This window comes from Callospermophilus lateralis, chromosome 8, assembly GCF_048772815.1.
Source record: "Callospermophilus lateralis isolate mCalLat2 chromosome 8, mCalLat2.hap1, whole genome shotgun sequence".
NCBI lineage: Eukaryota > Metazoa > Chordata > Mammalia > Rodentia > Sciuridae > Callospermophilus > Callospermophilus lateralis.
In genome coordinates this window covers 32,993,318-33,016,040 of record NC_135312.1, presented here as the reverse complement: position 1 = coordinate 33,016,040, position 22,723 = coordinate 32,993,318, and the positions used below count along the sequence as shown (strand labels likewise).

The window sequence follows — 22,723 nt, the reverse complement described above, 5'->3', positions numbered from 1 at the left end:
CTTTTCCCCTCGTCAGGGCCTTTCACAATTCATCAGCATGTTGCTTTAGATGGCCTTATGGGCTTCTGTCCCTTTGGGGTCTTGATGATAGCTTGAAATGTGTCCTCCTGAAGTCCAGAGCACGTGTCCAGCTTGGCGTGGATTCTCCCTTTTGACAGTCAAAGGTCTTTCATGCTGTCATGGTTCCTAAGACTCTTACTGCTTTACCCCTTTTGTGTCACTTAGCGTCCAATTCACAGGAGCGGTTCCTCATCTTGTTTCCTGTCCCCTGTGGGAGATGAACTTGATGCTAAGGCAAGTCGCCAGTGCTTTTAGCTAATTGAGACTTCTAGGAGATGCCTGGTAGACGTCTGGTAGTTGAAACCCCTCATTGCTAGCACAGTCTGCTTCCGTGGCAGTTTTTTTAAGTCTGCACTGGGAACATGCTGTCGGATCAAGACCAAGATCTGTGAGATGTTAAGGCAATGCCATTATTCCCTCTGTAGTTCATTGTTCGACTTGCTTTTCCAGTTAAGCACAATTTAGCATTAGTGAATGTTTTATTGCTATGTCCTAGCAACTCAGCATGCCCAAGATGATTGTTTTTGTAGGTTAATATCCAAGACGAACTGCCATGGAGTTTGAGTGCTTACTGTGTGTGAGGCTTAACACTAGGCAGAAGATATTTTCATGAAATACCATTTAAGGGTGGCCTTTTTTCTGAATCTTAGTACTACTTTTTTCAGTGTCTTCTGCTTAGAATTTGTACTAGTACTTTTGAAGCCTTGTGCGATCCAGTTTGACTTCAGGAGGTGTTAAGCCATTAGGTGGTTTTTTGTTTTTTTTTCCCTGTTTTAGACAAGATATACTGTTGATGTGTTTTTTTATACTTGTTTATTTTTAGGTCACTTTTCACAAAAGCACTTAAAGAAAAATATCAATTACCATGTATGGTAATGACAGATCCTGATAGAAAAATATTTGAATGGGTATGAGGATAGAGGCAAGACTATATAACTTCTGGGAATTTTTGGATAACTGAAAGTAGAAAATTTAGTAAACATTTAGTCAGTGGAAGGGACTTTCCTGTGGTGTTTTGTTTTTTTTTTTTCCCATAGCATCTTTTATTCTCAGTTGTGATTTACCTAAATACGTAGGTCAAAAGATTAATGTTGGAGGTGTGGTGATTTTTTACATATGGGATACATTCGGAACTTTCAGAGACAACACTTCAAAGAAGAAGGGTCAAAGAGGGTGCTTTGACATTTAAGTGATACCTAGACACGTTCTTGACCAGAAGAACGGTGAAGGGGTGTAATAGATCCAGGACAGGAAAAATGGACTTTAAGGGAGATGTGAGATCAATTTCAGTTGTAGTAATGAATACATCAGTGTGAGAGCTTTAGAGATGCAGTGGTCTTTGTCAGTGTCCTGTGTTGTCCTGGCTCTACTGCTCACTGGCTCCCTGACCATGAGAGAAGCAAGGTTTCGTCATCTTCATTGTGTTGAGAAGAATTCTTTTAAAGAAAGTGAACACTTTTGTAGGATGAAAAAAAATCAAAAAATTTTTTTTAAAGCAGAGCATCATGTTTTACGTTATCAAGGATAAGTGTCTCTTTACTACATTTGATTATAATTCAGATGGGCTTGAAGGTAAGGAGCCGGGATCACAGTCCGCATGAATCAGAGGGTGATGGGGAAGAAGCGGAGATGTGGAAAGAGATGTGGAAAGCTCTGAGGCTCTTGTGTAAGTTTGTTAGGGTGGCAGCCCACAGTTACCCCAGAGCATACTGGATTCACAGCGTGGCTAGGACAACTGGTAACATGAGAGGAGATCTGATCTAGCAAGTAGGCCCTGCTGTGGAAGGTGCCAGGTAGCCTGGTGATCTCTTGAGCAAGGCAGTACACTGTGGTTTCAGATCATCATTCTGTACAGAGCAGAAAATCCAACTAATGAGTGAGGTTCAGGGGACAGAGCTCAGCATATTGAAGAAGGCCATCCAGGTCCTGTAGCATATCAGTGTTCACCGAAGTTAGATGCGCATCGGGACTGGACTGAGCTTCCTGAAGAGGACAAAATGCCTCTGCTAAAATTCCATAATCTGGAAGCTGAGCATATCTTGTAAGTAGGTGGAGTAGTTCTTGGAGTCAAATGTGAACTTCCCAGAAAAGTCCAGGAGGATCCAAGGAAGTTTGACTAATGGGCATTCACTTCAAGATGCCACAGAATTAGGCCTGTGCGCCACCTTCTCACCTGTCCAAGTGGCACATAGTCTGTGATTGGTTTAGCTTGGGCCATGGGCCTAGCTTTAAGTCAGAAAGGGGCTCAGTAACTTGATGAGCAGTCCCCCCAGGTGGCCTGCCAGGGAAGCAAGTTCTCCAGAGGAAAAGCAGGGGCTATTTCCAGGAAAAGCAGACACTGAGCTGGAAAGAGCAACAGAAGTCCACTGCCCAGAACCCCGTAGGAGGAGTAAAGTGTTAATGCAATTGCAAATTTCATTTCCTTCCTGGCTATTGCAGTCATGGTCCAGAAATTTGAGAGGTATTGCTGAATAGTTTCTATTTAATATCCATACTTTTTAAAGGTGTTTCATTTCTTTGGTGTCATATTTGAAAATGTAGTATGTGAGCCCTCACTTTCAAAGCACCCTGTTCACTGTTTCCAGAATGTGAATGCCTTCCCATTGTGCTCTGTGTCTCTGACCAGCTGCTGTCAGGCTCACAATCGAACATTTGAAATGACTGTTGTGCTCCAATAATGCAGAACATGGGATTTCAAATCTCCTTTGTAGCTGAAGTAACTGCCTTTGTATTTCTAATTAAATTATCTATGTAATAAAAAAACATTAAAAATAAAATAAATAAAATACAAACATCTAAATTATTCCTCCGAAGATTGCTTTGATCCAGAAGCTTGAGTCAGGGAGCAGCAGGGAGAGAAAGAAAAAAAAAATAGATATTTTTTACATATGTATACACTAGACAGGAACTTTTAATTATTATTTTTCCTAAAGAGCAAAAGAAAAATATATTACACTTTTGAAAAAGGACAGTGGGAAATGTTCATAATTTCCTACTAAGTCACGCCTCACTTTAATCACACCTCAAGTTCTGCCTCTCAAGTATCCAGCTAGTTTACCAGTTAATATTCTTTTATTAGATTCTGACTGTTGCAAGCATGACTGTTTATTTAATGACCTCAATCTAGGTCAAGAAACTTGAGCAAATAGTATGGCCTCTTTAATGCCTAATATGGGAAGCCATTGAGTGAAAGGTTATATAATTGGACTCCCTTGAATCTGTTTGGGAGATAATATAATAGGTATTCTGATTCTAATTGCAGCTTACTTATAATTACAATGGAGTTGAACCTGCAAAAATGTAATGGTTCTATAACTATATTACCAGGCAACAGAATGATTTTGTATCTTTTTCTTTTCTCCTCCTACCTACCCACCCCTGCATTTCTATTGCGTAACCCCTATACAGATGACAATTCAAGGAAAACATGTACTTACTTAATATTAACTCACAAAATTGGATGGGAAAATTTATTGTTTTACTAGCCACTTTGATTCATACTGGTCACAACCTTAATTAAATATTATTCAAAACATTTTAATGCTAAATACTTACATTAATGTCTTTGAGACTTCTGTTTTTCCTATATTGAGTATTTTTAAAGGGAGATTAATTTTACACTTTCTGGGGAGGATAGAGTGACAGGAATCATGCTACCTTGCTGCCATCTTCACATCAGTGATGTTGATGGATGAGGAAACTGAGGCTCAGATGATAAAATAATATGCCTGGTGTTAGGAAGAAGTACCATAATCAGAATTTGAACACAGATCTGTCTGCAAGTGTATTCTTCCCCCCCCCCACACAAACACACAGTCTGACTTTCTTATTTCATAATAGAAAATTATAGCTAGAATTTTCATGTGTATATGAGGAAGCAGGCACTGCCCCAAGTATGAACTCATGTAATCCCCACAAAACCTGTGTAAGAAAGTAGGCAGCTAGAGAGTAATTAGTCTAAAGTAACCATAGCTTATAACCTCTTGCTTTTAGGCATGAAACTGATGCCTTCCTTAGTTGTATTCTGTACTTAAAATATTATTAATCACTGTGTTTTAATGAGAAAAAGACACATGATTCTTAGGATAGGGCTGTTTGACTGTAAAGAAAAGCCCTCATTAAGTGATTAATTTGTGTTTTAAATCCTACATTAAAAGCAATGGGTCACTAATCTGAACAATGCATTTTATTTAAGCCAAAATATCCAAAAGATTGTAAATTTATCATGTGGTCCCAAAACAAAAAGATAATTGATAAGATTTTTAAAACTCCTACATCTTTTTCAAGTCTTGAGCTTCTGCTTGGAGTGACCTGAGATGATAGCTGTGTGTGGTCTGTACAGTGATAACAAGAGACATGGAGAGGCTACAGGGTCAGGCCAACTTTGCCTTCCAAGAATGCCATGTGCACTTCCACTTCTTTTTATCTCTGTCACCACAGTCCAACCCAGACCCCATCATCTTTTACCTCGATTGTCATATAACCTCAAAGTGTGGTCTTCCTGCTTAAAACTTGCAGTGGATTCCCACCACGTAAAGAATATGAATTCACATTGTTCATTGTTTCTCCAGTCTGGCCCTGCCTCATTTTGTTTTATGAGGAACATTATCTTCATGTTCCTGGAAATGCTAAGTCCATTCTTCCGTCCAGCACTCTGTTCCTGCCCCTCTGCCTGTTTGTTGGGTTTCCCTGACCTTTCTTTAAATATCATCAAGGTCTCAACTCGGCATCCCCTTGATGGATGCCTCCAGTTACTCAGCAGTAGGAGCATGAGGAGCAGTGGTAGAAGCAACAACAACGAGAACAGCTAATATTTACTGAGCTCTCACTACCTGCCAGGCATTATTCTTTTCATTTCTTAACTTATCCCATCCTCACAACCACCCTTTGAGGTAAGGAATTCTTGTTATGGCTGTCATAGATGACAAAACAGAAGCACAGAGAATTCCATCAATCATTCTTTCCAACACTGGTTTATTTTCTTCATCTGTATTACCATGATCTCTAATTATCTTGAACTATTCTAGAAAATAAGTCCAAAATTGGGGACTTTACCTTATTTCCTGCTATTTCTATAGCATTTTAAAAATAGTAGGCACAGAGTAGACACTTGAGTCTGTTGAATGAATGAATAAACAAATGAAGGAACTAATATGGTCTTACTGATTGGATCTTGCTATTTGTGATAAGAAGTAGAAAACTTTGGAGATTATTCTGCTTTCATTGTAGAAGGTCAGAAGCCTTTCACTTGAATAACTACCGAGCATCGTTCTTCGTTACATAGTACTATGTGCTTGTAAGCATGTGCTGAATCTGGGCATAGGAAGGAAGACTGCATCAGCATACTCAGTCACTCAGTAATCATTGGTTGGTAGGTTGCAGGTGGTAGTTGGCTTAAATTGTAGTCACTGCTTATCTCTTCAAAAATGGAGATTTTGCCAAGATCACAGAGCAGCATTTGGCCTCCTGACAGTGTTGGCTACAGATTAAGGTGACTGTTGCTACGAAACATCTTGATAAAGGCATCAGTAGAATTTTTTATTCTGTTTTCTAAATTTCCCAGGTCTTCTAAACAAATGAACTATTGACATTCTTGTTTTTTCCGCTTCCTGGTGCCTAGTGGATGCAAATTTTATAAGGTTTAAGAGCTTGAAAGAGCACATTAGATTATCAGCGGACCTTCCTCATTTTACAAGGGAAAAGAATAACCCTCAGGGATCAAGAGGTTTGTGTAGGGTGACATAAACAATTGGTAGAAGAACCAGAGCTCACCTTGCAGCCACTTTGTGGGTTGAATGTTCAGCACTGTGAAAGGGAGATGAGCACTTGTGCACTTCAGAGACCCAAGTAGGATGCCGACCCCCCAGCACCCTAAGTATTCTCCATAGTGGAAATTATTGCTAGAAGATGAAATTATCACCAGGAGGATATTGCTTATATGTACTGACACAAGCAAAATATGTTCTTGTTGTTATCCTATGCAGTGTTAAGAAAGATAACGTGGCTATTTATTTCTCTATACTGAATTCTTGGTCCTTCAGAAGTGTAGAAATAGCATTTGGTCATTTTATAACTAAAACTGAAGAATTAGGTATAGTAAAATTCCTGGTTTGGTGTGTGCTTAGGGCATACTAAATAACTTCATCATGAGATGAAATAAAACACAATTCAGAAAATGAAACTTCTTTTCTTCTGGGGGAGAAGAAGAGAATAAGAATCAAACAGAATGTTATAAACACTGAATATGGTATTTTCGATATAGCTGGAAATCAGAATTACTGAATCATTGTCTGTTTCATTTGGCATAAATAAGGAAAAGTCTTTCCCTGGCTCATTTTAATGAAAACTGGGCTAGAATAGTTTATTCGGAGAGATTGTGTGATTGTGACTGGTTTTAAGAAATTATAGACCTTGGAGAGTATGACCTTGAAAGAAGTTGAACTGTGCTTTAATAGAGAAGGAGTCTTGCTTAGTTCCTGAAGTGATGGGTGTGTGAGTGTACCTGCAATTTGTTCTATAGAGCTTTTAGCTTAAAAATACAATTGGGGCTGTAGATGTCAAATATCTGCTGATTACTGAGGACACAGCAGTAAATGCTTGAGTGATTCTCCTCCTGGAGAATCCAAAATGTGATAAAGGAGTATGTATCAGGTGTTATCACTATTAACTTGTGTGTCTATACTTGAGGACATCTTGAGATACCAACTTGGAAATTGGGAAAATGAGTGCATCTTATTTCTTGAAATCAACACATGTATTATAGTCATCATTTTTGCTGCTGTGACTAAAATACCTGGTCAGAATAATTTTAGAGGAGGAAGAGTTTACTTGGGGGCTATGGTTTCAGAGGTCTCAGTCCATAAACAGCTGGCTCCATTCCTCAGAACTCAACTGAGGCAGAACATGATAGTGAAAGAGAGTGGCAGAGGGAAGCAACTCACATAATGATCAGAGAGCAGAGAAAGAGACGCCACTCACCAGATACAAAATATACACCCCAAAGGCACACCCCCGATAGCCCATCTCTCCCAGCCACACCCCACCCACCCTCAGTCACCACTCAGTTAATCCTATGAGGGGATTAATTCACTAATTGGGTTAAAGCTCTCAGAACCCAATCATTTCTCCGCTAAACCTTCCTGCATTGTCTCACACGTGAACACTGGGGAGACACTTCACATCCAAACCACAACAACACAACAGCAGAAAAGTCACCTGCTGGGGGCAGATTGTTTCCTAAGCCTGCAGGGATTGCTGGTATCCCAATGAAAGATTAAATATCAGTTTGAATTTGGAGGTGGAGGTGGTCACAGTAGGGTGAGTCATTGAGTTAAACAATGGCCTCTCTATGGTAGGGAGAAATGATAGCGAACAGACCTGATATATCATGGCCCTGTTGCCAAGGCATTCCAACAAACTTTGAAGAGTTTGGTCCTATGGAGGCATTGACCCTTTTGTGGGATTGAATTCTTATTTCATCATCTACTGGTGAGTGGGTTTCTTTGGTGCTTACCAGACACGTTATCACTTAGTCATTGACTTTCTAGATAGGACAACCTGGGAGAGTTGAATCTATCGCAAGAGTGAAGTTACCGTAGTTCCGATGACAGTCATTCCTCATTATCATTTACTAATCATTGATTTGGATTTATCCATCAGTCTCTAAGATTTGGGTAACCCATGTCTACTTGTAACAGAGGATTCTGTTCTTGATATATGGCTGATCTGATTTTGCTCATGTGTGAATTCAACAGACAGTGAGGGCTTTGAGCCACAGCTATGATAGTCAGAAAACTTTTAGTGTAGCAGGGAAAGCAGAGAAATTGCCACTCTGAGAAATTGCTTGGGAGGCTCTACAACTTAATTCATACACTCCATTAACTCTCTGAGTAAAACAGATAACATTTTTATGTGCTTAACAAATATTAGGTATTTTGTTAAGTGCTTTACATATACACTCTTTCATTTTATACCAACTGTTCCAGGAGGTGTACACATATTTTTGTTTTACAGACTTTTTATAGACTAGGAAGCCTATTGAGAACAAGTAACTACCAGATGTGTCATATTCTTGGCCTTGCTGTTAACCAAATACCATCCATTTAACTATAGTTGATGTGCTGTTTGAATGTATTCACAGTTCAGTCTGGACCACCTCAGTACCAACCCAGGGAAGATGGGTCCCTGAGGGGATCCCAGAAGTAACCAGCTTTGGGGGTGCATGTAGATTAAATGACAGCTATTGTATACATTCTTTGTGCAATACTGGGCTAGAAAAAGCTTCAAAAATACCAGAGAATGTGATTAAGATGCATTTCCTTCTCTCAGCAAACTTAACCTGGCTTAAAAACAAAGACGACTTCTGAGGATCTGATCTACCAGGAAGACTCAGTGGTCACCCTTACTACATCCACGGCTTTGCTCTCCTCCTCTGCTTCCTGTAAAAATGGCTCAGTTCTCTACAGTTTTTAGGACTGTAAACAGGTGGATTAAAAGCTACTAGTAAATTTTAAATGCTTACATTGAACAAGCTTCCAAATCATCAAGCAAATCCTAAAGCAAAGGAGAGAGCCAAGTATGGGAAGGAATGGCAACTGAGCTGGCTTACTTTTGTCTTCTCTGGGATGGGGGTGGGAGTGGGGGGTTTTCCCTTCAATTGTCTTTGCCACCACTGTACAATAGCTCAGTGAAGTCATCATCCAGGTATACACACGCAGCTCTTTATGGGTCATTGTGGCTCATGAAGGTGGTAATTTGCAGAAGAAATAATATTTTTTTTTTTAAAAAAATAGAAGCCTAAAAATAGAGTTGTCTGGTACATATCAAGTAGTATTTGAATTGAATGTGGGTGTTTAGTCAGTTTCTATTGCTGTGATCAAAAGGCCTAACAACAACAACCTAGAGGAGGAAAAGTTTAATTTGGTTCACTGTGTCAGAGGTTCAGTCCATGGTCAGCTGACTCTGTAGCTCTGGGCCCAAGGTGAAGCAGAACATTATGGCAGAAGGGCTTGGTGGAGGAAAGCTGCTCAGGACCTCGCAACCAGGAAGCAGAGCAAGATCTCTGCTCATCTAGGACAAAATATAAGTGCCAAAGGCACACCCTCAGTGACCTTTCTCCTCCAGCCACACCCTTCCTACCTACAGCCAATACCCAGTTAATCCATTCAAGTGGATTAGTCTCCCATTTAGGTTACAGCTCTCATAATATAATCATTTTTACCTCTGAACATGCTCGCATTGTCTCAGAAGCTTTGGGGAAAACCTCATATTTAAACCATAGCAGTAGGAAATGTGTTTTCACTCTTTATTGAGAAGAGTTGTGCGATCAAAACTGCTACCCACCTCCCTCAAAGTGTGAGTTTGTTAATTTAGATAGAAGAGTCTCTTTCTTACAGAGGAGCATGGATTGATAATTTTCCTGTATCTCCAGGTATAACCTCTTTATTTCTACAATACAAATTTATTCAAAATTATAATAGTTAAAAGTACTCACATTTCACTTTAGCAGGTCTTTTCCCAAGTTACCTTCTCAAAATATTCCCCAGGACCTCTGAGTTTGCTGTGCCTTTTCACTGCTTGATCTAGGCACCAGTGGGCAATTGGGTGCATTACACAGGTGGTGCATGAATCCTCTGGCCTTTGGACATCCTGAGAGTGAGCCTCAGGGCGCCTGCGGGGTCCCTGTCACCGCCAAGCTCACAGGAACCCTGATACCACTGAGAAGACAGGAGAGGGTGTCCACCAGCTCCCATAGGCTAAGGACTTCACTCCTTGCTTTTGTGCAAATTCCCCTCCCCCAGTCTCACATCTGGTCAAGGCAGCCCAGAGCCCCAAGAGTTCTCCATAAATTCAGCTTCATGAACATCATCTTTCCCAGGCTTTTCTAGAGTGCCTGGGTAAAGAAAGCCTATAGCATCTGCAGTATTCTGTGTCCAGAACCATGGAGTCCTTTTGATGGTTCTACTCTAGAGAACAGGTGGGTCATCAGTCTAGATTTTGCCTCTTTTTCTGGATATTTTTTTTTCTTCTGGGTATGACAGGACCTAATTGGGTGTCATGTGACTTCTAGGGTGATGAGGCTAACAGGCAAATCTCACTCTGGAATGCTTTCTGTGGCCTGTTGCAAAGCAGAAAATGGACCTCTTCACCAGCAGGAGAGGTTCCATGTGACACCCTCCCTCCCTCCCAGTGCTTCTGGTGTGCTTCAGTAGCACTTCCCTGTTTGCACCCACTTACAGGCACATCCTCGTGTCCGCCCCCCAGCCCTGTGTCTGTGCTCATGTTCTCACCTTTATAGACCCCCTCAGGGGTTCTCTGGTTTCACACAGTATCCAGATGTCACAGGCAAAGCTTTCTTGTACCATTCCTTACCAGCTCTTTCTTGGCTCTCATGCATCTTTATCAGTGGGTGGAGAAGCTTTCTCTTGCCCTCAAAAATAACAGCCAAATAACCGTTCCTTTGTCATTTGTCATGTGTTAATCGGGCAAACATGTGTTGAGTACCTGCTGTTTGCTGGTACTGGGGTTAGGAAGATGAGTAACAACACACAGCCTACAACCCCAGGGAGCCCCTTTTCTAGTAAGTGGAGACCGACTCCTAAACAGAGAGCATCAAAACCTCCTGGTAAGTGTCTTGCTGGGGCCAGAGTAGGTCAAAGCAGCTTCACCGACTTTAATATTAGAGGCCCTTCAAAAGAGGCCAGGTGTTGGCCGGCTGTGTGGGAGGAGTTGGCAATGGCTGGGCAGAAAAGGGAAGGAAGAGTGGGTACTTCAGATGGAGCGCTGTTGGCGTCCCTTTTTAATAAAAGGGTAAGGCATTCCTTGAATTTTCACTAGAACATACAATAAGCAGTTTAAAATATTTTCTGTTCAAGGCTGTTCCTTATAAAACTTATGTGGTTTTTAAAAATGTGTTGTCAGTGTGGCAGCAAGGGACCCTGTTGACTTGAATTATTCCCATGATTGTGAGATGTCTTCAGATGATCTTGGAACCTTAATTCTCAGGAGCCCAGATTCTAATTGAAGGAATGATTAAATGATTGTAGTCAATAAGATCATTGTGGTGGTTGCTTATTTAAAACAGTACTTACTTTTTTTCCTCCTGTTTTCATCCAAAAAGAAAAACAAAGGAAAACATTAGATGTTTAGCTTAAAATCTTAAATATATATATTTAGATTAGTTTTGTCTCATTAGTCCATACTATAATATAAACCAGTAGAGAGTTATTTACTTTTGGGTATATCTTGATGTAATGGGAAGAAAGATGTTGAACGTTTATCTGAGGAAAGTTTTAAATCGATGTTACTGCTTTTGAAATGGATCCATTTTTATGTGACTGTTAAATGACAACACTTACATTTAATAGAAATATTAGATACAGGGATTTTACTTTTTATTACAAAGGAAACAAGCACACCCATAAAGGGAAGCATGTACTTTCAACAGATTTTACGTTCTAGAGTAGTACCGGAATGCATGTTCAGTCTGGGTAATAAAATGAATCATTTCTTGTCAAATAAAAAGACTTGTCTTTTTTTAAGGTTATGAGAAGACAGATGAAGTTTCAGAGAAGACCTCGCTGGCTGATCAGGATGAAGTCAGGACTATATTCATCAACCAGCCCCAGCTGACAAAATTCTGCAATAACCATGTCAGGTAGGGACTCCTGCAGGACACTAGAGCAACATCAGAGCAGCGCTGCAGGTCAGAATGGAACCACTTGCAAGGAGCCTCAGTTCAGTCAGTTGGTTCTTGAGAGCCTCTCACCAGCAGGAGTAGGTTGTTTCTCCATCTTCTGTCCAGTAAAGAAGGGTTAATAACAATCTTGAAGTAGGGAGGAGCAGAAAAGATCAGAACCCTTGTTCTGCCAATTCTGTATGGAAGCTGATCATGTGTAAATGTTCTAAGCCTATGACTAGAGCCATGTATTTTTTTTTTCTTTTGGTTAGCAAGTTTTAGCATTTCAGGAGAGATCTTTGCAATTCTGCACCAAGAAAACTCTAACCCCAACCCACGGCAAATCTAAATCTAAAAATTTAAAGAAATATTGTTTTTTGATAGTTGAGGGATATAGCATGCTGCTAGAGGGTGGAGGAATTGTGAGAATGACTTCACTGCAGTGATAGGTTTCCATTGCCAACAATCATGTAGAAAATATTAGTATAAGCAAAGTCGCTGAGAGGCCTCTTGGTCCACATGAATACCCCCAGTGCTGGCCTATGTTTCTCTGGTGGCAGAATTTCTAGATTCGAGATGTGCCCATTTAAACTAGTATTTGCAACTTCAAATTCTTGAGTAATGTATGGCACAGGTCTACTTTAATCTCCCTTCTATTTTATAACCAAGACAAAGCTCTGGATGTTTTCAATACACTATCTTATCTCATATTCCTAGTGCTGTTAAGCAGGGTGATTGGCCAAAGAAAACAAACGATATTATGCAGAAGAGAAAGCCTATGGTTTTCTCTTTACTATTGACTTAGCCATCTCCTCTCACACTTTTTCATCTAAGTTAATAACCCTTTGCAAGTTTTTTTCAATTGGAAACATTGAGCAAATGTTCATCTAATTGTGTGTGTGTATGTGTGTGTATGTGGTGGTGGTGGTAATGGAATTTTGTAAATGTGTGTGCTAATTGTGGAGTAATCTATTTCTCTGCTACTTTTCATTTTTGTTTTCTAGCACTGCAAAATACAACATAATCACATTCCTTCCAAGATTTCTCTACTCTCAGTTCAGAAGAGCTGCTAATTCATTTTTTCTCTTTATTGCACTGCTTCAGGTAAAGTCACATCATAAAGCCTTAGTTCAAAGTTAAATGTTCAGGTGTTAATATATGTGTTTGTGGAGCCCATGACCAGTCCCCTGAGACTTAGCTGAAAGCAGAGAGGAAGGCTGGTCTGGATGGACATTTTCCTGCTGCTGCTGCAAGCAGGACCAGAATTTCACCGCCTCTTCAAGCCTTTTGCTTCATTTTTATCAGCATGTTTAGGTGTTCTGTAAATTCAATGTGGCAAGAACTATTCATTTTAAGTGGTATAGAGGCATGAACCTTTTTCCTAAAATTTTACTTTAGTTTTATAGCATTGAAAGTGTCACTTCTGAACTTTAGAATGTAAAAACCTCTTTCAGAGTTAATTATAACTGATTGTTTTAGAAAAAATCGTTTTATTAAAAAGTAGCATAGATATCCCTCTAGTCTTTTATTCCCCCTCCAAGCATTATATATTGCTTTAGATAACAAAAAAGGATCCTAGAGCACACATTGTTTTATAGTCTGCTTTATATGCATAATAATATGTGAACATTTTCCTAGGTATTCACTGTGCTTCTCAGATGCCATTTCTAATTGTTATAAAATATTTTATTACGTAACTATGCTATTATTTATTTAACCAACCCCCCATTGTAGGTTAGCCTGTATGTAATATGCTTGTCATAAAACTCATTAACATGTTTTTCTAACTACTTGTTAGATAAAAATACACTGCCTCATCCAGTGTTAGTCTGCCAAGATAGTAGAACAAATGAGGCATGTTTTAGAAGTCACTAATACTTTGTTGTTTTTAGGTTTAGTATAAACTTTTTGAATCTCATTGGATTTCTCTTGCTTTTTTTTTTTCTTTTCTTTAAATAGCAAATACCTGATGTGTCACCAACAGGTCGTTATACAACACTGGTTCCTCTCTTATTTATTTTAGCTGTGGCAGCTATCAAAGAAATAATAGAAGATATTGTAAGTATTTGAATTTTTTCACTAATGTGACTTGTGTGTATATGTTTGTATACAATAGTGTTTTCTTAAGTTATTTAATTCATGACACAGGCTGTAATTTATGCTCATTCAGTTTAGCAATGTATGGAATATATTCCCATCCCTGAAGTTAATTCTTAATAGATTAGATTAGTACTGAGGCATGCTCCTTACAGTATTTGCTTATGTTTATAGGTTAGTAATAAAATAGTTTGAATGTAATAATTGGCATAAACTGGAAACCATCCTGAGCATTGTTTTCAATTAAATGAAGTCGCCTCAAAGTTATCTAAATATAGTTTTTTTTTATTCTTTCACTTTTAGATTTAAATACCATAGTTTCTACCTTATTAAATGCCTTTGATTCTTTCACATCTTATTTTAGTAGTTCTCAATTTCCTTTTCCTTTATCTTATTACAGTAACAGAAAATTGGCTATTTTTAGCATTCTATAGTAGTAGAGAAAAGGGGAAGTCAGCTTCCCTTTTGTAAAATAAATTCCCCCCAAATAAATTTGACCTTTTTTTTTAAGTCTATAGTTTTAGCATTTTCAGTAGTGACTTAGTAGAATATAGTTTACTATTTTTATGTGTAAGTAACAAGTGGCATATATACTTATTTTCAAATACTCTTAAACTGATGGAGAATTTTAAAAACAAAAGTTATATCATGTCAGCTGCTAAGTAGTGAGAAGGTGTTTATAAAGCTTCAATTTAATATTTCATAAGCATTCATTTCTGTAGCAGCATTTCGTTAATATTGTTAAAAAGAAAACATGAGCCACAGCATCATTAGGGCCATTGGAAATGGGGCAACTAAACATTTAGATCAGCAGTCTCGAAAGCATCTGAGAGTGTAAGAGAAGATACGGAGTGTGTGCATGCATATGTGTAGGACAGCAGAGTCCCCTTATTTGAAGATGATGCACTGCACTGGGACCCCTAGTTGAGAAACTTAAGGGACTCTCTTCTGGCTTATATTGATCCATGCAGACTTTGCATCCTTTAAACTATGGTTGGATTTGACAGTTCGCAGGGATTAGAAGTTTAAACTCTTTCATCACCTTATGTACTTACTTTTCTGAGTTTGTTTATTCTAATTTTTATGGAGTACCTGTTTTTTCCTAGACATTGTGCTATTATTTCTGCTAATGTGGTTTACATTTAGTTCCCTCAATGATTTTGAAAGTTGTATATTAAACTCTATTAAAGATAAGGAAAACTGAGGCTTAGGAAGATCCTGTATCTTGTCCAAGAAAGTGGTGGAATCAGAACACCGTTCCATGTAATGCTCTTTGCTCCATGTGGAGAGCATAATTGTGGAGAGTCACCAACAATAACATAAATAACATTTTTGTGCTTCTGGGTTCCACATATTTGTACTGTGTTCTTTATTAAATCTTATAACAGCTCTTTAAGGTATGATTGATCTTATCCCCATTTTGCAGATGAGGAGGAACAGAGGACAAGGTAATTTGTCCAAGGTCAAGCAGCTGATGACTAGGACTGCTAGATTTCAAGCAAGGCTTTTGAGTCTGCATTTCTGTCTTATGAGCACCCTTCTAAACCACTTCCCTTACTTTATGTTATTGTTGTTTTGTTTTTTTGGTTCCCTAGCAAAGTCATAAGCTCTCTAGCTATGTTCTAGTACCCATCTTTGAAAATATATGGTAAATAAAGTTGTTTTTGACAAATAATTTTAAATAGAACTCTTATTGGCAATAATATGAGAACTATTAGAAAGAAGCTAATCAATCAGACCCTGATAAATATAATAATAGTATTGTTAGGTACTAATAATGGCATAGGAGGTACTTTTTAGTGAAATAGGTGTTAAAATATTAACTAAAATTTACCTATAAGAATATTTAATAAGAAGTTTGTAGTGTTTAAATGTTTAAGCTTGAAATATCACTCTCTAGAAAGAGAAAAATATAAGTGATAGTTGGACAAAAAGCTATCTTTATCAGAAAATATAATGAGTATATATACATATATATATTCATGCATTATTTCAACAAAACCAAGCATTCATTAGGATATACTTCAGGATATGTTAAATGTTTGTGTGGTAATAAATCATGTTCCAAACATCAGAGGTTTAGTGCATGAATCTTTTGCACTTACTCAAGACATTGCAGGTTGCTGGGAGAATGGAGGGCAGGAGGGGCCCCTGTTCCAGATAGTTCTTCAGGAGCACAGTCTGAATGGAGGTTCTGCTATGTGGAATGTCAGCGGTCATTGGAACAGGAAAGTGGACAGGGAGTGGAACTCTCACATCTTACATGTTTTGGCTCCTAAGTGGTGTGCATCACATCTGCTTACAGCCCAGGATTAGAAATAGTGTTATGATAATGAGGAAGGGAATGTTATCCACCCCCCATCCATGGAAGTAGAGAACAGAATGTCTGTGAAGGTTAGTAATGTCCTCTACTCACACCTCAGTGAATAAGACAGAGCTTGTGGTCTAGTAAATCTTCCTTTATATGCTATTGAACAAAATTTTAAAAAATTTTAGAATAAAGCATAGTAAGATTGTCTACTAGTGAGACACTTAAGACATCCATCCCAATGTATTTTAACTCTTGATGCTTTTAACAGCTTAGTATAATACAGTTTCCTATTTTTATGTGTAAGTAACAAGTGGCATGCATACTTATTTGAAAATACTCTTAAATTGTTGGAGAGCTTTAAAAACAAAAGTTATATCACGTCAACTGCTAAATCTTTTGGAAATGATCAGTTGTTTGCTAAATTGATAGCAAAGAAGGAATGTTCTTAGTAGTGACTATCAACTTGTTAAACACTAGTAGACTTTATTCTTTATAAAAATGGATACTTATTTTGAAGTCTATGGTATGCAAGGACCAAAAGTTAGTGATGTGCTAGTGACTAAAAGTAGCCCTGATGGAGCTTATAATCCAGTAGAGAAAGTGGATGTTAAAATCAAGTAATCATATTGGGCTATTATAGAAGTAATGTGCAGTAAGTCCTTAAAATAATGCCTAGTGTATAGTAAACAGTAAGCGAATGTTAGCTATATTGTCATCATTCAAAGATCCTTTTGGTTAAACAACAAAAAATGAATTGGAAGGAAAATTCAAGAAGACTAGTTAGAAGAATATTCTAGTAGTTGGTATAAAAAATGAAAATATGTTAGACTAAGTGATATTGTAGAGATCATGAAAAGTAATAAAAGGAAGTCATTACACATTCAAAAGTAAACTTAACCAGACTGACCACTGCCCAACATGCTACATACCCTACTTATTTTCATTCATATTCTGTCTGTCTACAGCCAGTAGAGTATAAGCCCTGTGAGAAGGGAGGGGCTCTGGCTCATATGTTTTTGTGTGTCCTTAGCAGTTGTTAATGATACCTGGCACATAGTGTTTAGTAAATATTTATTGAATGAAGAAAGAGGTTGGGCAGGGGCAAGAGGAAGAAGAAGGTGCAAGGACAACTCTCAGGGTTCCAGTTTGTAAAAAATAAGTGGCGTGTGGTTCGTGCCTGAGTCAAGGACCTAGTCTTGCGGGTGAAGGTCCCAGGCTGCCTTGTGGACAGTTTGAGATGCCTTTGAGACTGCCAGAGAGAGGTGTTGAGGAGGCAAATGGGTGTAATGGTGTGGACTCAGACGAGTGTCTTGGCTGGTGTATACTTCCGTTTTAGAATGAGTTGAGCCAGAAAAGAACTTAGAGAAGTGATGAAGGCTGGGGAGTAAGCTTGACCAACTGAACCCCATCCCAGAACAATGAGCAAAGAGACCAGAAGGCCTCAAGTTCACCTGGAAAACCTAGGCAGTGAAGTGGTAAGATATGCCCAGGTTTGGCTTCAGAAGAGGAATTCTGATCACTTTCTTGGACAAGTTACATGACCTCTCTAAGCCTTAGCTTCCTTACCCTTAAGAGGATTTAACAGAACTCTCAAAGTTCTTGAGGGAATTAAACAAAAACAAAACAAGATCAGCATTGCAAAATTGAGTATTCTAAAGTTCATAATATTGTTGATACAGTTTATGGCGTACTTTCAGTCACACGTCGTTGATAATGTTAAAGAATTCACTATCTTTCACTAATATTAAATGAATTTTGGTTATAAGACAGTAGACTTATTTGAATTCAGAAAATGTCTTTTTTCCAAACTCTTAGTTTTAGAAGAAACAATGATCTCTTTATGATACACAGTAAGATGCTTTCTCTTTGTAGTCACAAGATTAGACTCTGGCTAAATGCTTATGTATATTCAATACACTTCTTTCTTGATAAGTAACCTAACTTATTCCTCGGAAGGAAGGCTAAGAGAGAGATGCTCCAGTGTGAGAATTCTCTGCAGGTGGAAAGTCATGTTTAGGATCATCTTAGGTTTCACTAAGATTAAATTTCCTGTTTGAAGTGGAATGTTTCATTAATTAGCTTTTTTATTTGTCTCCTTTAGTTGAAAATCTAACCATTCCCTATCATCAGTTGTACATTATGTTGGAAATATTTATACCTCTTTTGAATATCTAAATTTTCCCCGGACTGTTATTTTGAACCAAAATTTACCTTTCATTGCTTTCTAACATTCTTAGAATCTTTATTAACAAAGCAACACACAAAAATGAACCTTTTTGTAGCTTTACAATTATATTCTCTACTGTTGCTATAAATTTAATAGAACTTCAAGAACTAATTTAAGATTAGTTTCTGGCAAACTAGACTTTCTTTGGGAAGCAATAATATGCCTATTGAAAGTTGACAAGAATATACTTTTATTAGTGAGTGTTTTATGCTGAGAAAGACTTGAAGTGTGTTCCTGCATATGGATTTGGTAAGAATCATTTTCAAAACTTTCCACAGAGGAGTTTTAAATGCTCTGTTTACATTTTGTGAGGTTCAGTGATGATTGATTGGATGAACCAAGTTTATTCACCCAGCTATTATTCCACTTCTTCAGGGTGTTGCTGGAACTCAGGAGTGCTGATCTACCACTCTTCTCTTGGAGAGTTTTCGTGTATGCACTGAGATTCCAAAAACCTTGTTATTTTTTTTTTTCTCATGTGGAAAACTTGGGAACTCTCTTGTTTTGCATTTGTCCCAGCTTCTGTGGTAGTCGGTCATGCACAGCCAAGTTTGACTTTGGGCTTCCTCTGATAGGATCTTTGAGCAAAGAGTTAGTTACACTCAGCACTTTCCTGCAGCATTAACCGAGTCTGATGTGTTCTGCTTAATGCTTGCTGTAAGTTTCAACAGAAGCCAGAGAAAACCTCCTCTTGCCACTTAAATTCTCACCTTTTCTCAGACCTCTGTTCCTTTTTTTTTTTTTACCCACTGCTATAAACCCTTGGCTGATGTAACCCTTAAAATTCACCTGCCTGGACTTAGATTACCTCACCTGTTAGCCATTTAATTTTGTAGGTGCCTTGGGGACAAAAGAAAAGAAGACCCTATGATTATGGTCACACGTGGTTGTGGGGGAGGTTGGAAATCCGTGATGAAAAGAGGCTGTGTGAAAGTGGTAGACGTATTAGGTTCTAGTCATTGACAGACATCAGCACATCATTAAATTATAGAGGATATTGTACTTAGCTTAATTAGATAATGAATTTCATAAGAAGCTGAAAATATTACAATACTATTATTAAATGGTAGCTATTATAGATAATTCTCCCGGGCAACTTTTTTTAAAGTGAGTTATTTAAGCACAAGACTAAATCAGACTTCCAGTTCCAGTTTTTCTTGTACATTAAAAGTCTATTCTGGGCTAAGATCCTTCTGAGGACCACAAACCTGTGCTGACTGTGGAGGAGCACTGTGTAATGATTCTGTTACTAGTGCTTTCGGATTTAAAGTTCCAGAGAGCCCTCTCCTCCTTCCCTTCAGTGCACCCCCCAGAGATGTGCATATTGATAACACTGACATCCATTATTGACATGAACCAATGAAACCTGGAGAAACACAGCTTAAAGAAAGCTCTTTTTTTTTTATTTTCTTTATCAATCTCATTCACTTTTTCACTGTTCTTTTTGCTTTTAAACTAGAAACGACACAAAGCTGATAATGCGGTGAACAAGAAGCAGACACAAGGTAGGAATTTTCCATCTGTTTTCTCATATTTGTCAAGTCTACTCAGTAATATCTACAAATCTCTTTAATTATATATAATTCAATGGAGAATACTATGTCTTTAAGTTTTCATTCCAGAGTAGATTGCTTCTTGCTTTGTGGCATTTGTTAGCATGACACTTGAAGTCGTGTTAGAGTGATTTATAGTGGTAATGCTTTTGAAAGACAACATTTTAATGGATTTAAGTGACTCCTAGCAATGTGCTCCCAAGTATTGTCCATAATATCTACAGTTATTTTGACAGTGTTAAAAGCTATAAAATGTCTGTTTGTTTGTCATCTACAGATGTTTCCCTAGAAAAGAGTTACAGGAAATAATCTGATGTATTGTTACTTGGGTGCAAAGTGTGTGGGAAGCACTTTGAGGTATACTATACATGCAGATGAAATATGCCCCAGAAATAAAGAAAATGATTAAAACCAGGCTAGCTCCTGGGGAGTGTGTGGAATGTTGTCATGGATCTTTTGGTGTGGGTCTCTGTTTGACGCAGCCCAAACCAAAGTGACCTTCAGCATAAGCAAAAAGACTGTCATGTGCTCAGTTTAAAAACAAAACAAAACCTAGGAACTTGCAAAACAGACACCTTATGCCATCCCTCAGCTTGCCCCCTCTGAGAGTTTTATTTCTCTTTGAATTTCTCTGATGTGTTAAAGATCAGCTAAGTTTGACAACATTATTTGGTTGCCATTATTTTTATGAGGCCCTGTTAAAATGCTCTGCCTCTTTCTCATCGTTTCCCAACATCGTTGCCTTTCCTGATGATTGTTTTTTGTACACGTGAGGAAGGTCCATCTATTAATCTAAAAATTTGCAGAGTATTTACTGAATTTTATTTATTATAAGATATATAAAAAACAATAAATAGGGATTTTAAATTCAAAGAGCTGACTGCCCATTTGTAGAGATAAGTATGTGAATAAACAAATAAAAGTACAAGATATGAGAGGATTTCTATGGAAGATGAAGGGTTCAGATGCATGGTCTCATTGCCTTACTACATCTTTGTGGAAAATGATGTTTTCCATGTCCAGTGCTATAGAAATTCAAAAGGAGAAAAAATTGTAGAGCTTCTTCAGCTAGATCTTGAATTTGGAAGGGATTGTAGATGAGCAGAGAGACTAGGGAAGTCAAGTTTGCACCTAGATTGAGTAGAAAAGGGGAGATAAAGTCATCCTGAATAGAAGGAAGGCTGTTGGATTGCCTTCTTGAACTGTCAGAGTGTCATGTGTGGAAAGGAGATTTATATCAGACAGAACAAACACATGATTTATAAAGGTAGGCTGGGACCAAACTTTATGGGACCTTGAGTGCCAAGCCAAGGAGATTCTGACTTTTTTAATATATATACTAAGTAGCTATTGAAGGTTTATGAGTCAAAAGGGAATGGACAGACAGGTTTCAGGACGGAGAGCCGAAGGAATCAGAATAGGGGACTGTGTCAGTCAACTTTGCATTGCTATGACCAAAATATGTGAAAGAACAACATAAAGGAGGAAAAATTTATTTGGGGCTCAGAGTTTCAGTGGTTCAGTCCACATACAGCCAATTCAGTCCCATTGCTGTGGAATTAAGGTGGGGCAAAACATCATTGCAGAAGGACATGGCAGGGGGAAAAGCTGCTCAGCATATGGCAATCAGGAAGCAGGAGGGTAGGGAGGAACTAGGACAAAATGTAATCCTGGAGAGCATCCCCAGTGACCCACTTTCTTCAGCCACATCCCACTTACCTAAAGTTGCCACCCAGTAATCCATTCATATTATCAATCCGGCAAATGACATTACATCTCTCATAACCTAATCATTTTACCTCTCAACATTCCTGCATCATCTAACACCTGAGCTTTTCGGGAGACCCCTCATATCCAAATCATAACACAGTTTATTAGAAGCCTGGAGACCAAGCTATTCCAGGAGTTTAGATGTGAAGGGACAATTATAGCAGTTGAAGGGGGAAAAATTCAGATGTTTCAAGTATTGGTATTTTTGGCAATGTGAAGTTTTTGCATTTCTTGCCCCGATGCTCAGAATAATCAGTACAGGTTTTGAAACAGACCTATGTAAATATTTTCTACTCCATCATGTGTTCTGTAACAGAGACTCTTCTCTTCAGTGACCGGCAGTTGTTTGTTTTCAGGTAGTGGCCCAAGAAGCCCCCGTGGTACAGTGGGAGAACAGTGGTTGTAGCTATGGTGATTTTAGGTGACCACAGCTTGTATTGCTGCTCCCTTCAGAGAAAACATTCTATTTCTTGGTTATCATTGTTGGTTCATCAATCCCCTTCATGGATTAATGGGATTAGTTCTGCGGCTGAAATGAAGAATAGGCAAGTAAGAGGCAAGGATTTTAAGTGTGTATAAAACCATTTCAAAAATAAAATATTAAGACTCAGGTGTAAAAACCATTTTAGTCAGCACAATACTAGGAAATCCCATACCCAAGAAATTATGGCATTTAGATTGATTCTTGAAGTTATTTTCCGAGGGATTGGCCTCTTTGGTTTTATTTCCTTTTCTTCTCTTTATCCCTCCCCTCCCCTCCCCCTCCCTCCTCCTCTTCCCTTCTTGCTCCCCTCCCCCTCCTCTCTCTCCTTCTTCTCTCTCTCCGCCTAGTTTCAGAATTGGTGGTTTTCTTGCTTGGCAGTTGATAGGTAACAAAATGTTTGAATAGGGTACTGTTTTCTGTCAGATAACTCAAATTGCTGAATACTGAAGCCATCTGTTATCATTAAACCAGAACGAAATTCAATTTACTTTCCTGAATTGAGGCACTAGTGGATGTGTAGGAGTAGGAAGAAGGATATTCATGA

The 22,723-nt window shown here is 38.4% G+C and overlaps 1 protein-coding gene across 5 annotated transcripts in view; it reads left to right on the top strand.

Annotated features, from left to right (window-relative positions):
* Atp8a1 (ATPase phospholipid transporting 8A1) overlaps positions 1-22,723 on the top strand; it is a 213,305-nt gene that overhangs the window by 17,144 nt on the left and 173,438 nt on the right. For 4 of the 5 annotated variants that reach the window (XM_076865343.2, XM_076865340.2, XM_076865342.2 and 1 more), the window contains exons 2-5: positions 11,602-11,716; positions 12,742-12,841; positions 13,697-13,795; positions 19,832-19,877. In XM_076865343.2, coding sequence (XP_076721458.1) covers positions 11,602-11,716; positions 12,742-12,841; positions 13,697-13,795; positions 19,832-19,877 — 360 coding nt within the window. Of the gene's footprint in view, positions 1-11,601; positions 11,717-12,741; positions 12,842-13,696; positions 13,796-19,831; positions 19,878-22,723 lie in introns of those variants that run through there. The other variant, XM_076865344.2, reaches the window with a different exon arrangement.